The 13,553-nt window shown below is 40.0% G+C and overlaps 1 protein-coding gene across 2 annotated transcripts in view; it reads left to right on the top strand.

Moving 5' to 3' along the window:
- TPR (translocated promoter region, nuclear basket protein) overlaps positions 1 to 13,553 on the top strand; it is a 33,993-nt gene that overhangs the window by 928 nt on the left and 19,512 nt on the right. For both annotated transcript variants that reach the window (XM_058809038.1, XM_058809039.1), the window contains exons 2-21: positions 1,163 to 1,267; positions 1,691 to 1,764; positions 2,771 to 2,867; positions 3,094 to 3,197; positions 3,820 to 3,984; positions 4,215 to 4,307; positions 4,428 to 4,508; positions 5,760 to 5,847; positions 6,327 to 6,467; positions 7,239 to 7,330; positions 8,081 to 8,278; positions 8,780 to 8,887; positions 9,437 to 9,663; positions 10,662 to 10,825; positions 10,905 to 11,044; positions 11,139 to 11,287; positions 11,543 to 11,705; positions 11,965 to 12,099; positions 12,746 to 12,886; positions 13,045 to 13,213. In XM_058809038.1, coding sequence (XP_058665021.1) covers positions 1,163 to 1,267; positions 1,691 to 1,764; positions 2,771 to 2,867; positions 3,094 to 3,197; positions 3,820 to 3,984; positions 4,215 to 4,307; positions 4,428 to 4,508; positions 5,760 to 5,847; positions 6,327 to 6,467; positions 7,239 to 7,330; positions 8,081 to 8,278; positions 8,780 to 8,887; positions 9,437 to 9,663; positions 10,662 to 10,825; positions 10,905 to 11,044; positions 11,139 to 11,287; positions 11,543 to 11,705; positions 11,965 to 12,099; positions 12,746 to 12,886; positions 13,045 to 13,213 — 2,634 coding nt within the window. The remainder of the gene's footprint in view (positions 1 to 1,162; positions 1,268 to 1,690; positions 1,765 to 2,770; positions 2,868 to 3,093; positions 3,198 to 3,819; positions 3,985 to 4,214; positions 4,308 to 4,427; positions 4,509 to 5,759; positions 5,848 to 6,326; positions 6,468 to 7,238; positions 7,331 to 8,080; positions 8,279 to 8,779; positions 8,888 to 9,436; positions 9,664 to 10,661; positions 10,826 to 10,904; positions 11,045 to 11,138; positions 11,288 to 11,542; positions 11,706 to 11,964; positions 12,100 to 12,745; positions 12,887 to 13,044; positions 13,214 to 13,553) is intronic.

The raw sequence follows: 13,553 nt of genomic DNA on the forward strand, positions 1-13,553 counted from the left end.
TACAGCTTTGTTCACCCAGCTCTGAAAGAGCTTTAGGTTTATACTTTACTGTTCAATTCCATTCTGTAAAATGGCCCTGATGGAATCAATATTTTTATATTGATTTGGGGATGAGTTGATAACAGAACAGTAACACCAGCAGAGAGCAGGGACAAGAGTGTAAGGTTGTGAATATGAGTTAATTTGTAGAGGATGTGACATTCTTCTGATACTTCATACTTCTCATACTTCATACTTCTTCTACCTTTCAGTTTTTCAGTCTCTCTCATGGTAGACATCTTGGTAAATGTATTACTAAAGTGTGGTGTAAATTAAGGTAACCCACAGATTTTAGAAAGATACTCTCTTCCAGATCCATTCTTCTCGTGTGTGGCAGGAGGAGCAGCATTGTTTGAAATTGTAATGTATGAGAGGAGGAAGATTAAATAGACAGCCCTCAGTGCTTCCTTAGAAGCCCATCCTGCCCAAGAGTGGGATTAATTATGCTTTTACTGAGTATTTTACACTGAAGCTCCATTTCACAGTTACTGTTTTAGATCACAAAAATTCACATCTAATTCTTTGTTTTTTCGCTGCTAAGGGAATAGAGCCCAGAAATTAATTTTAAGAAGTCTTCATTAAAAGATTCCCCAGATCAAAACCCTTAATACCTGGGGATATGTGGATTTTACTTGGAATGTATAGAAATACTTCAGAAATGAAAGAAGTTTTAAGGTGATGAGCCCACACTGCATAATTGGGCTGATACAACATCTCTACTTACATCAAAAATGTTAAATAACTATTTAGATTAATTAGGCTCTTTCTTGATGGACAATTTCACAGAATCATGGAGTGATTTGGGTTGGAAGGGACCTTAAAGCTCATCTCATTCTAATCCCTGCCATCAGCGGGGACACTTTCCACTAGAGCAGGCTGAAACATATCACAATTTCTGGAAACACAGCACTTGTCTTGCTAGCACAGTGTTTTAAACAGTGTTCGCTCAATGTGGAAATGCAGGTTTTTGCCTTCAAAAATGTTGTGGGTTTTTTTTTTCCTTCCTTCAAATTCTCTTACAGTCTTATTATTTTTATATATTCTTTTTAGAATGCTCCTTGGTAAAGGTGAGAAGGAAAAAATGTTTATGATGTGAAACTGAAAAGACTTTGGTCTTTTGCAGAGCAACAGTACTTTGAAGTGGAAAAGCGACTGGCTCAGAGCCAGGAAAGACTTGTAAATGAGACCCAGGAATGTCAAACTCTTCGGGAGGAGCTCAAAAAGCTTCGTAAGTGGAACTGTGTAACATCCCTAAGTGCTGGGCAGGACATTCACCCTCCAGGCCAGGGCTGTGGGCACTGCCTCAGGCTTTGCACAGGAGCTGAAAATCTCCCATCAGCTGCATTTGTAGAGATGTGTTTTGGTGGTGTGTTCCAATATTAATGGAATCTGTTGTTCTCATGGCAGAACAGCCCCTTGCTGGGTTGTAGCAGTGCAGGGGGCTGTGGATGGATCCTCACAAAAGCTGTTTCTGCTTTAAGCAGTGCCTTAGTCTGCCTCAGTGCCCCTTGCCCATCCAGGGCAGGGTCTGGCATTCTTCTCTCTCTTTTGTTAAAAATGTTTGTCAGGGAAATTGTGACTCTGTTGCATTAGGAGGGTGGGTTCTGTCACATCCTAGTGGAGATCCCTCACTGCTGTTCCTTCCCCCCAGATGAGCAGCTGAAGGTGCTCAATGAGAAGAACAAGGAGCTCGAGGCTGCCCAGGACCGGAACACGGCTGTGCAGGTACTGCTGAGGCTGCCACCCTGGGGCTCCCTGGCCCTTTGCAGCACAGAGTGCACTCAGTTCTCAGTGGAGAATATCAGGATCAGCACCACTATAAGCTCAGGGAGATGCTTACATGTCCATGGGGATGTGTGTGCAGGAAAATTGCAGGAACTTTTAAAAAGGTGGTGTTTTAGCAAACTGAATGACAGGTGAGCAGGTGCTTTTGTTTTAGTTTGCATGGATTGTTCATTCCAGCTGAAACCTGTTGTGAAGTGACTTTAACCCAAACCCCCAAAATTCTGTCAAAGGCATAAACAAAACTTCTAGTTTTCCCCATCCTTTCCCACTCTCTGGCACAGTTTTTCTTGTGTTATGCCCAAATGTCACTGGGTTGCAGGATGAGCTGGCAGATCCAGCAGAACAGTAATTTTGGAGCAGGAAGCTAAAAAAAGTTTATTAGATTGATTTTTCCACAATGAGAGATGGATCTCATTGTTCTCCCAAAGGAACTTACTTGGGCCTGACTGAGGTGCTTTGTAGTGACACCTTGAGAGACAGTGTAGCCTGTAAATGATCCAAGTTTGTTGGCTTTGTTTTGATTTTTATATTGGTGCATGTAATTGCATTGTTTGGTTATTTATATTGGTGCATTGTTTATACTGGTGCATGTAAATTGCATTGTTTGGTTGTTTATATTGGTGCATTATTTATATTGCTGCATGTAAATTGCACTGTCATTCCTTGTTTACTCTGTTACCCCTTTTATTTAACCAAACAAAGCTGTTTCAGGAAATTCTTGACTATTACAGCTGTCTTTCCAAGAATATTAAAATGAAATGCAGTTTTGAACAGCTCCATTGTGATTTTCCTGCCCACTCTAAGCCTCTTATCCCAGTGTTCAGTTGGCTGGGGTAGCTCACTGAGGTTTAGCTCGCTGCTGTGTGGTTCTGAGTGTAAGCAGAGGCCATAAACTATTCCAGAGAGCTGATCACCTTTCTTTATTTCCTTCTGCAATCTTTTTCAGAGCCAGTTAATGCGAGAGAAGGAAGAGCTGGAAGCTGAGAAGAGAGACTTGGTCCGAACCACCGAAAGGCGATCTCAGGAAGTTGAACATTTAAATGGTACAGCCAGGAGCACAGTCCTTACATACCAGGAAATAACACAGTCATTGCACAAAGACACCACTTTGGTGCTTGTTTTTCTCCATTTAAAAATGTGCCTTATGCAGTATCCTAGTGCCCAACATGCAATTACATACAAAGTGTCTTGCCTGTTGTCATTCTTTACAATTTAGTAATTAAAGCTGTTACACAACAAGTTTTCCTAACACTGATTTCCCTCTTCCAGAGGATGTTAAACGTTTAAATGAAAAACTCACAGAGGCCAACACAGAAAAGGCAAAGCTTCAGCTGAAATTGGATGAACTTCAAACATCAGATGTTTCCATGAAGGTGAGGAGGGCTTTGTAAGCACAGTGTGTTCTGCTTGTTTGTGTGTGATGTAATCACCATTTTGTTATGATTCCTTGGAAAGTAGGTCAAGTGAGTGCCTGTTATTTATAGCAAATTCTTTTATTATAAAATTGCTGGCTGTGACTAGAAGTGAGATCTATATTTCTGGAAGAGAGGGGGTATCAGGCTGGGCAAACATGTCCAGGCCTTCTTGGTGGCAGTGGAAGGAAGGACTGCTAGGGAGGACTTCAGCTCCCTGAAGGGAGTTAGAAAGGAGAAAAATAATGAGCTGTGAACCTGTACCATTACTTTGTGGGCAGAATAAACTCCATAAAGAGAGGAGGAAGGGACAAAAATCTCAATATCGTAATTAATTTCCTCTGAAAGGCTACTAATCTTGTTCTTGTTCCCAACTAATTTAAACTTGGAAGAAACTAACTCAAATGGCAGTAATTTGTTGTTGCTTGATAGTTGTAACTTACTACTAGTGTAATAAGGAGCACTGCCTGTATTTACCAAATTACAGTACATTTTGCTACTCCTTCTCTAATTAGAGTAATTTAATTGGCTGCTTTATTTTCTGTGGAACCACTACACTCACACTATGCAATTCTCTTTTCAGTACCGGGAGAAAAGGCTGGAGCAAGAGAAGGAGCTGCTGCAGAATCAGAACACATGGCTGAATGCTGAGCTGAAAGCCAAAACAGATGAGCTGCTCCATACTGCCAGGGAGAAAGGCAATGAAATCCTGGAGCTCAAATGCAGTCTGGAGAACAAAAAGGAGGAGGTAATGTAATTACTGACTTGTCATTTCTTAGCAATTATACCACCTGATTAACAGTGTTAAACAAAGCCAATACTTTAATGACTGTATTTGAGTGGCCCTGTATGCTCTTCCAGCAACTTTTGAGTTTGTTTTTATTTTTAAGTTAAAAACAATGAGACAAGTATTTTCCAAAATAAACTGGACTAGGAGCTAAAAATCTTACATAGTGTCCTTACTTCTTCTCTGAATAGGTTTCCAGAATGGAGGAGCAGGTGAACAGCTTGAAACAGTCCAATGAAAACCTCCAGAAGCATGTTGAAGAACTTTTGAATAAACTGAAGGAGGTGAGACAGCTTGAAATATGTTAAATGGCATTGCAGTTGCTCCTACAAATCAAACAATAAAATGAGGGAAATAGAAATAGTGGAATCCTCCCCTACCCTGTCTCCTCTTTCATTTGCCAGGCAAAAGAGCAACAGACAAGCATGGAAGAGAGATTCCACAATGAACTGAATGCCCACATGAAATTATCCAACTTGTATAAGGTGAGTTGGTTAATTCCATTATAACTCTAGTAGGGTCTGAATCTTACATAATGCAAGCCAATTTGGAGGTTTTTTCCCCCACAAAATTTGGATGTGGAAAGGCTAACTTCCATTGCATGACTTTGTGAAACAGGCAAAACATTGTCTTCTTTGCTGCTGTCTTAGTCAGCATTTAGACTCTTACATTGTTTGTATTATCTTGGAGAATAAGCAAAACTGGGGTTGAAATAGTAATTTTATGCCAACTATTTTGAGGCTTCATGTTGTAAAAATGTGGTTATGTCTTAGAATCTGTTGGAAGGTAAAAGTTTATGTGGAAAGTATGGCTGTGCAAGAGATTTTTCTGAGTTAGAAGTTCATTTATGAACATTGCAAAGTGTTGATGACTTGGTTAAGACCCAGCTGAATGTCCTGTACTGTGTCAAAGACAGCATCTAAACAAGTAATATTTGTTCTGTTTGCTCAAAGAGTGAAAAATACCATGTAAGTCAGCTGAAATGTCCAACTGCTTACTCTTTGGTTTGCATATTTTAGTGCACAGGTTACTGAGCTCTGCTTTGTGAACTGTCTTGCACAAACACCAAATAAACATTGTACAGCTTTTGCATTTGGGACATCTCAAGCTGTAAGCAAAGAAGCATAAACTTATATATATAATATATATATATATATGTTATATATATATAAAACATATATATATGTTATATATAGATATAAGTGTATATATATGTTATATATATGTTATATATATGTTATATATACTTATATATATGTTATATATATAACATATATATATGTTATATATATATAAGTATATATATAACATATATATATACTTATATATGTATATGTTATATAATATGAGTCCCTAAAAATACCATTTTTTCAGACTGTTTGAAATAGAGTACTGAAAATTCCCAGTCTTCTTTAGTCAGAAGAAGGAAAGAGCCAACAGCAGCTGTAAACAGCTGATTATTTGATTACTGATTGTTTTGTTCAGCCATTAAATTCCTTTATGCTGCAAACAGCTAAATAGATTGCATTGGGAATTGCCACATCAAATCAGTGTCTGATACTTCTTACTCTCAAGCACTTTGCATCAAAGTGAGTCAATCCAAATGGAAAGGACTGACCAGTTTAGGTCAGTTTTTTGCAGAAACCTGTTCGTGATTTGTGGTCAGTTTAGGCTTTCTTGTAAACATGTGGCTGCTGTTGCTGTGTACTAAAGGTGAGCTAAAATGCTTTCTTCAGAGTGCTGCTGATGACTCGGAGGCAAAGAGCAATGAGCTGACAGGAGCAGTGGAAGAGCTGCACAAGCTCCTGAAGGAAGCAGGTGAAGGTAAGCTGGCAAAGGGAGGAGAGCAGTTGGGCTCCTTGGAGTACCTTGATGCTCTGAAAAATGGGGGTTTTGTGTGTGTTCCTGAAAGGAATTTCGTTGGGCTTTAGGGGGGTGATGGAAATACTCGTCCCTTTGTAACAAAAACTGTACCTGACTAGTTGAATTTACTGATGGTTGGGAAACCGTTTTCAAATACACCTGGAATTTTACTATGGATTTTGATTATTTTGCAAGATATGTCTTCACTTTAGCTTTTTTAGTTTAGGTTCCTTTTCACTGCTAAGGACAGTTCATACTTTTGCCCTTTTCCAATCAAAGGTGATAGGCAATGGCTCATGCTTTTCTCACACTGCTGAATTTTCTTATCATGAACTTCTGCAGATCATATAAAGTAAAACTTAAGGAACACAGCTAAATCCTGATACTTTTATTTTAAAAACAATCACAACACACAACCTGCTTGTCTGATTGAATTTCAGCTAATAAAGCAGCCCAGGAGCATTTGGCTGAGGTGGAGGAGTCAAAAGCCACCATGGAGAAGGAGCTGAGAGAGAAGATCAGTAAGCTGGAGAAGGAACTGGAGAACGCCAATGATTTACTGTCGGCTACAAAGCGCAAAGGTGGGATCAGCTGGCACCTGAAGTACAGAAACTCTTGGGCTTTTATGGTCTGTCAAGGATATTGTGCTGAATTTTTCTAAGAACCAACTGCATTAATCTAATGTAATCTTTGTTAATTTTTAATAATTCATTTTAGAAGCTATTTCATATATATACATATGCTTATATATGTGTATAAATATGCTCCCCTCAGCAGAAAATGCATTTCTGTCATAGTTTTTTGAAGTTTTTTTTAATCTGTTACCTTTTCAAAGAAAATGGAGGGGAAACTTTTCTTCAAGGCTGAATCAGCCTGCTTTTAGTGGTTTGCTGGAGGGGGAAGTGGAGATGAAAACTAGTCTTATTTTCCTGTATAAAAAATAGGCAGCAGTGAACAAACCTCTTGTCCTTAAATTTCTGTTAATGTTAAATTTTGCTCGGTATTCACTGTTTTAGCTATGTCCTTTTTGTTTTTTGCTTCATATGCACAGTTTCTAAAGGATAGAGAGCAGGAAGGAACAGAGGCATGGAGTACATTTGCTCTATACCTGTGTAAATGTAATGAAAATAAACCACTGTTCTGCTGCTCCAAACCTCTGACAATGTGCTAAAAAACCTGAGATTAAGCTTTGCTCCAGCTATTTCAAGTGCTCATGTTCTGAAATTATTTAAATTTTAGGAGTCCTAGTAGCAATATCTTTTCAGCAATTCAAATAAAGCCAGTCATGTATGAGAGTTTCTGGTGGGGATTATTGCAGCTTTTGGATGGTAATTGTGGGGTTGTGTCTCCAGGAGCCATCCTGTCCGAGGAGGAGCTGGCAGCCATGTCTCCCACTGCTGCAGCAGTGGCCAAAGTGGTCAAGCCTGGCATGAAGTTAACTGAGGTTAGTGAGCACAACCTCTCCAGCAGCAAAGCCCTTGGATGCCACAATGACACTGTGAGAACAGAAAGGTTCAGCCTTGGGGCACTCTTTGGGTTTGCGATCATGCTTGATGAAGGCAAGGAAGTCTTACTTGAGGCAGACTTCTCTTGCTAAGTTACTGAGATCTTTTTCAACATGCCTTACAGGTTTTCTTTAGTAGATCAAATTCAGAAATAGGTGGGTTTTGTTAGTATAAACTTACTTTCTATATGCATTTTTCGCAGGAGCAGTCTTTTTTTGCTTACTTACATAGTGTTTTAATCTGTACTGCTGTGCCTAAACTTGCAAACAATTAACTATAGCTCATACAGGTTCTAGGGGCTTTCATGCTTCTGTTTATGCAATTTGTGTTGTTATTATTTGTTACTGATTGTTTTGTCCAGCCATTAAATTCCTTTATGCTGTGTTGCTGGCTTTGATATTTCTGTTGTCTTAAATTTGCTTTAAACTTAGACCTTTTACATAGACTTCTTCTATTGCAGACAGTTGCACTATACAGTTTGCCATTTTAAAATTAATATGTGTAACTTCTTTTCTATGATATGAGTCCTATAATCATATTTTAAAAGTCCAGCTTGTTCTTCTGAATTACCTAGTTCAATTGTATAAAATTGCAGTGCTTTAAGGTATGAACTGTATCATTACCAGTGGTTCTTTTTAAAGAGATCTGTACAAGCATATCAAAACCAAACCAAAACCTTTTTGTTGCAGCTGTACAATGCCTATGTCGAAACTCAGGATCAGTTGCATATGGAGAAGCTGGAGAATAGGAGAATCAATAAATATTTGGATGAAATAGTGCAGGAAGTAGAAGCCAAAGCCCCAATCTTAAAACGTCAGCGTGAAGAATTTGAGCGTTCCCAAAAAGCTGTTGCAAGTCTGTCTGCAAAGCTTGAACAAGCTATGAAGGTCAGTGTAAAATAAAAGAACATGTATAGTTTTGGAAAACAAATTAATTTAAAAATCTTTAAACCTAATTGCCGTCGTAAGTGTATGAAATGGATCTATCAGTCAACTTTTATTATGGGAAAAGATGTGTTGGACTTTCTGGCTTGCGATTTCTGGAACTGTAGAAAGTATTTTACAGAATCAATGTATTTTGTAGTTTTTTTGTAGTGGTGATTTACAGTCTCTGATTTTCTGAGAGAGTAGGTTCACTTTAAACAAAGTTAGTATTTATTTGACATAAAATTGGACTTCAGTGCTCCCTTCCCACTGGTTTTAAAGCATGCACCTGTACATTACAAAAGAACATGACTTTTAATTCTGGAACAGCTAGAGTTTTACCTTGGGCGTGTAACTTTAAGGAGAAGTTTGGTTCCCCAGGCATGTCTGCACAGGCTGTTATCTCTCTGGAAAGGAATGTGTCCAGTTGAGGTGTGATGTTTACTCCTGTTGGTGTGCTTGCAGGAGATCCATCGCCTGCAGGACAGTGCCGACCAGGCCAACAAACACGCCTCCTTCTTCGAGAGGGAGAGCCAGAGACTGGAGGTGCGAGTGAAGGATCTCTCCCAGCAGGTACAGGAAACATTGCTGTGGTTAAATGTGCTGCTTGCAGTTCTGTGTTCATGTGCTGCTGCATTTCAGATGTTTACTTGGAAGTTGCATTCAGCCACAGTCATGGAGACTTTGGTTGTCCTGATTATGTTGGTGACATTAAAACTTCTCCTCAGGACAGCATGATACTACTGCTTTCAAAATTGGAATAAGTTAACTGGATAGAAGTGGTACTACTTTAGGATAATATTGTTAAGCATATGACATGGAAAACTCATCTATATAATTTCTTTGTTAGATTGGACTGTCCTGTGATCTGTTCACAGAACTAAACACTTTATGTACTTTCAATTTGTTGCCTTTTGTCAAGCTATTTTTTCTGTCACATAATTATCTTACAACAACTATCTTGATTATAATTGTTTGCACAATTGCAATTGTGCAGTTGCAATTCCCTGCACATTGTAGGGAAAACTCCTTAATTTCCAAGTCCTTTATTCCCAATATATTGGTTTTCACTGAAAACTTTAGAGTCTGTGCAGGCATTACACAAGGACTGTTCTCTTTCAGATCTGTGTGCTGTTAATGGAACTGGAAGAAGCCAGAGGCAACCATGTGATTCGTGATGAAGCAGTGAGCTCTGCTGACATCAGCAGCTCTTCTGAAGTGATCACTCAGCACCTGGTGTCCTACAGAAATATCCAAGAGCTTCAGCAGCAGAATCAGCGTCTCCTGGTGGCTCTTCGGGAGCTGGGGGAGGCAAGAGAAAAAGAGGAGCAAGAAACAACATCATCTAAGTAGGTCACCTCTTCCTTTTCATTAACTTTGTACTAATTAGTAACAGGGATTCATTCAAGCATTTTTAGTTTTTTACTTCTGATTGTTATTAGTTGTGTGCACCAGCTATGTAACTTGTAGAAGCAAGTTCTTATTAAGCTACAGGACCTTCAGGTTTCTATTAAAATGGCTTTATAACTTTATAATAGGTCCTGTCATCAAAACCTGAAGTAAAAATAATTGTCAGTCTTCTGGTGACTGATTTCACACAACAGAGCCGTTTTTCAAAAAGATAAGTTTTTATTCCTGATAGCTGAACAGAAAACTGCATGTGCACATATCTAAATCACTACTGTAAAGACTACAGGTGTGAATTCTTTGTGAAAGGTTCTTAGCCTGACTCTCTGCTCATGCTACTGACATTTTTGAAGTTACTCACATGAATAGAATTCTACTGTTCAGGAAAGAGGCCTGCTTTCTTTTTCATCTGCAAATGGCAGCCCAAAGGCCTGTCTCCTGGAAATTTGCAGGATTTGTTATAGGTTCACAGAATCATTAAGTTTGGGAAGGAAGTCCAGGATCAAGTCCAAGCTATGCCCCAGATGTCACCAGCCCAGAGCACTGAGTGCCATGTCCAGTCCTTCCTTGGACACCTCCAGGGATGGGGACTCCAACACCTCCCTGGGCAGCCCCTTCCAATGCTTAACAACCCCTTCTGTGAAAAAATTCTTCTTGATGTCCAACTGCAACCTCCTCTGGCACAGCTTGAGGCCGTTTCCTCTTGTCCTATCCCTGTTCCCTGGGTGCGGAGCCTCATTCCCCCAGCTGCTCCCTTTTAGCAGGGAGTTGTGTAGAGCCACGAGGTCCCCCCTGAGCCTCCTTTTCTTCAGGCTTAGCACTTTTCCCAGCTCCCTCAGCTGCTCCTGGAGCTCCAGCTCCTCACTGTCCTTGTGGAAGGAAGGGGCCCAGAACACCTGGGCATGCCTGTGTGGGATGTTGAAGGCTGTTGTTGTTCCAGGATGTCTGAGCTGCAGAGCCAGCTGGATGAAGCTCTCAGTGAGCTGCAGCAGCTGCGGGAGTCGCGGCAGCACCAGCTGCAGCTCGTGGAGTCCATTATCCGCCAGCGAGACATGTTCCGCATCCTGCTCACCCAGACCACGGGGGCCATCATTCCTCTGCAAGGTACCCAGGGTGCAGGGGCTGTGTGATCTGCTGTGGCAAGCAGAAGTGTTGCTTTAAAACCCTCTTTACCTTCCTGTAGCTTCAGGTATGTTACCAGAGGAGATCTGTCTTACATCTACTCCAAAGCGCCCGAATTTACCTCAGTCCATGGCAACTCCTGCTCCAGTGTCTATGACTGAGTCCGTGGAGACTGTGGAGGCCAAGGCTGCTCTTAAGCAGGTACACTCTTCAGTAGACACTGCACAAAGCTGTCCCTGTTTATTTTTACTTGCTTTTGGTACTTACTCACTTTTATGTCTGTTCTTTTCTGCAGTTGCAAGAAGTTTTTGAGAACTATAAAAAAGAAAAGGCAGAGAATGACAAGCTTCTGAATGAACAGAATGAAAAGCTTCAGGAGCAGGTCACAGACTTGAGGTCACAAAATGCCAAGATATCCACACAGCTGGAATTTGCCTCCAAAAGGTAATTCAGCTACATAATATCATTGCCTTACATGTCCTCTGGCTGCTTGATTTTGTTTGTTCACTTAAACATTGACACTGTCTAATTTGTGTAAGAATGTAAAGGAAATAGTGCTGGTGGGCTCAAAAGCAGAAACTGTAGTTGAGTGAGGCACATTTGTGCAAACTGAAACATAAAACCATGAAGCCCACAGCAGTGTGCATGCCCCTGTTGAGCTGGACAGTGGCAGAGTTGTTTTGCTGTGTTCCCTGGAAGGTACGAGATGCTGCAGGATAACGTGGAAAGCTATCGCCGGGAAATCACCTCCCTGCATGAGAGAACCCAGAAGCTCACAGCGACCACTCAGAAGCAGGAGCAGATCATTAACACCATGACTCAGGACCTGAGGGGAGCTAATGAAAAACTGGCAGTGGCAGAGGTCAGTAACAGTGTGTGGCACTGCAGGGTATTTGAAGGTATTACAACAGTTTTCCTTATGATTGTCCTGAAATGTCTCAAGTGAAGAGTGGAGATGTAAGAACATTCCAAGGTGTTTCAGTTTGCAGGGAAAACAGAATGTCCAGTAGTTCTGTTCTTACTATTCTTGGCTTAATTCACACGGATTTTAAAATAATACTAAATTCAATGGATGGGTTGGGGATTGACAACAAAGTTTTTAATAATTTGTTGTCTTAAAGGTGAGAGCAGAAAACTTGAAAAAAGAGAAGGATATCCTGAAGATGTCAGATGTGCGCCTGACTCAGCAACGTGACTCTCTGCTGGTTGAACAAAGAGGACAGAACTTGCTGCTCACCAATTTGAGAACAATTCAGGTATGTGGTGCTATTCTTATGCCCAGGATGGGTCTGTCTCTCAGGCTTTTCAATAAATACCCATGAAAATCAAATTAAAGACTCATGGGATTGAGTCTTAACATGGATTTTTTTGTGGTTACAAATCAACATGATATAAAATACTTCAACAACTTGTTTCAGCAAGTTTGGGACTCCTGTCCTACATTATGATACTCTGTCATTTACCTGGGCAAGGTCCTGAGAATTCTGAGTTGATGAGAAGGATTTTCACAATCAAATGGAAAGAAAACACATGAAACAAAGTGAAAGGAAAAAATTCGTAATGCCAATACTTAGAATGTATTTAAGGATGCACATTTTATCATGTGACAGTTCTGTTTCTCTAGTAGATCTTTTGGTGGTTTTTTAGTCAATGGCATTAGACTGCATAGATAGTAGATATTCTTCTAATAATATTTATGGTACTAACATCATTAATGAAACCTTTCAAAGCTAAGTCATACATTGTAAGCACTACTTTTCATCATTTTCTGTATCTGCCTATTATTTAATTATTCTTGGCGTGGGAGAAATGTTTTGACAACTTTGTATGAAGTGCTGCAGTAATTCAGAAGAAAATTATTGAGGTATGTTGTAAACAAAATGCATTGGTCTCTTTTTTCAGGGAATACTCGAAAGATCTGAGACAGAAACAAAGCAGAGACTCAATAATCAGATAGAAAAGCTTGAACGTGAGATATCTCAGCTGAAGAAGAAACTGGAGAGTGAGGTGGAACAAAGACATTCCCTCACCAAGAATCAGGAGGTAAGTATAAATGTGCTGCACTTGTTTGAAGGAAAATAAAGCCCCAGGTGCTTCTGCCAGAGTGCAGTGTGTTCTTTTCCATAGCTGACATGTAAAGCCACACTTGGCCTCTGTGCCATTTGGGAATAATTGCAAACTGAAGAGCCCTGTGCTTGCAGGTTCATATCCTGGACCTGAAGAGGCAGCTGGAGACAGAGACCAACCGTCACACCAACACAAAGGAGCTCCTGAAGAATGCCCAGAAGGAAAATGCCATGCTGAAACAGCAGCTGAACAACACTGAGGCCCAGCTCACATCCCAGTCCTCACAAAGGTCTCCAGGGAAAGGTGAAATCTTCCTCTGCAGTTAATTTCCCTTTATGCTAAGCATTACCATCTCAGAATGGTAAAATTCACAGTCCATAATAATTGGAATTGGAACAGCAGTACACTAAATAGTAAATCACTTTGTTACTGCATTCACATATTCAGGCAGATAGTAACCAGCATAATTTGTTAATGTAAACTTCACATCCAAGCAATCTTGGACAAAGGGGAAAAATAATGCAAAACTTCTTAAAGAATTCCTTTTATTGTTTGAAGGAGCTTAAATGTATTAGGCTACATAGTTTTAAATAATCAACAGTGTTTATTATAAGTCCTTATTTTGGTGAGGCTTACAGTTTTA

This window comes from Ammospiza caudacuta, chromosome 7 (assembly GCF_027887145.1).
Source record: "Ammospiza caudacuta isolate bAmmCau1 chromosome 7, bAmmCau1.pri, whole genome shotgun sequence".
NCBI lineage: Eukaryota > Metazoa > Chordata > Aves > Passeriformes > Passerellidae > Ammospiza > Ammospiza caudacuta.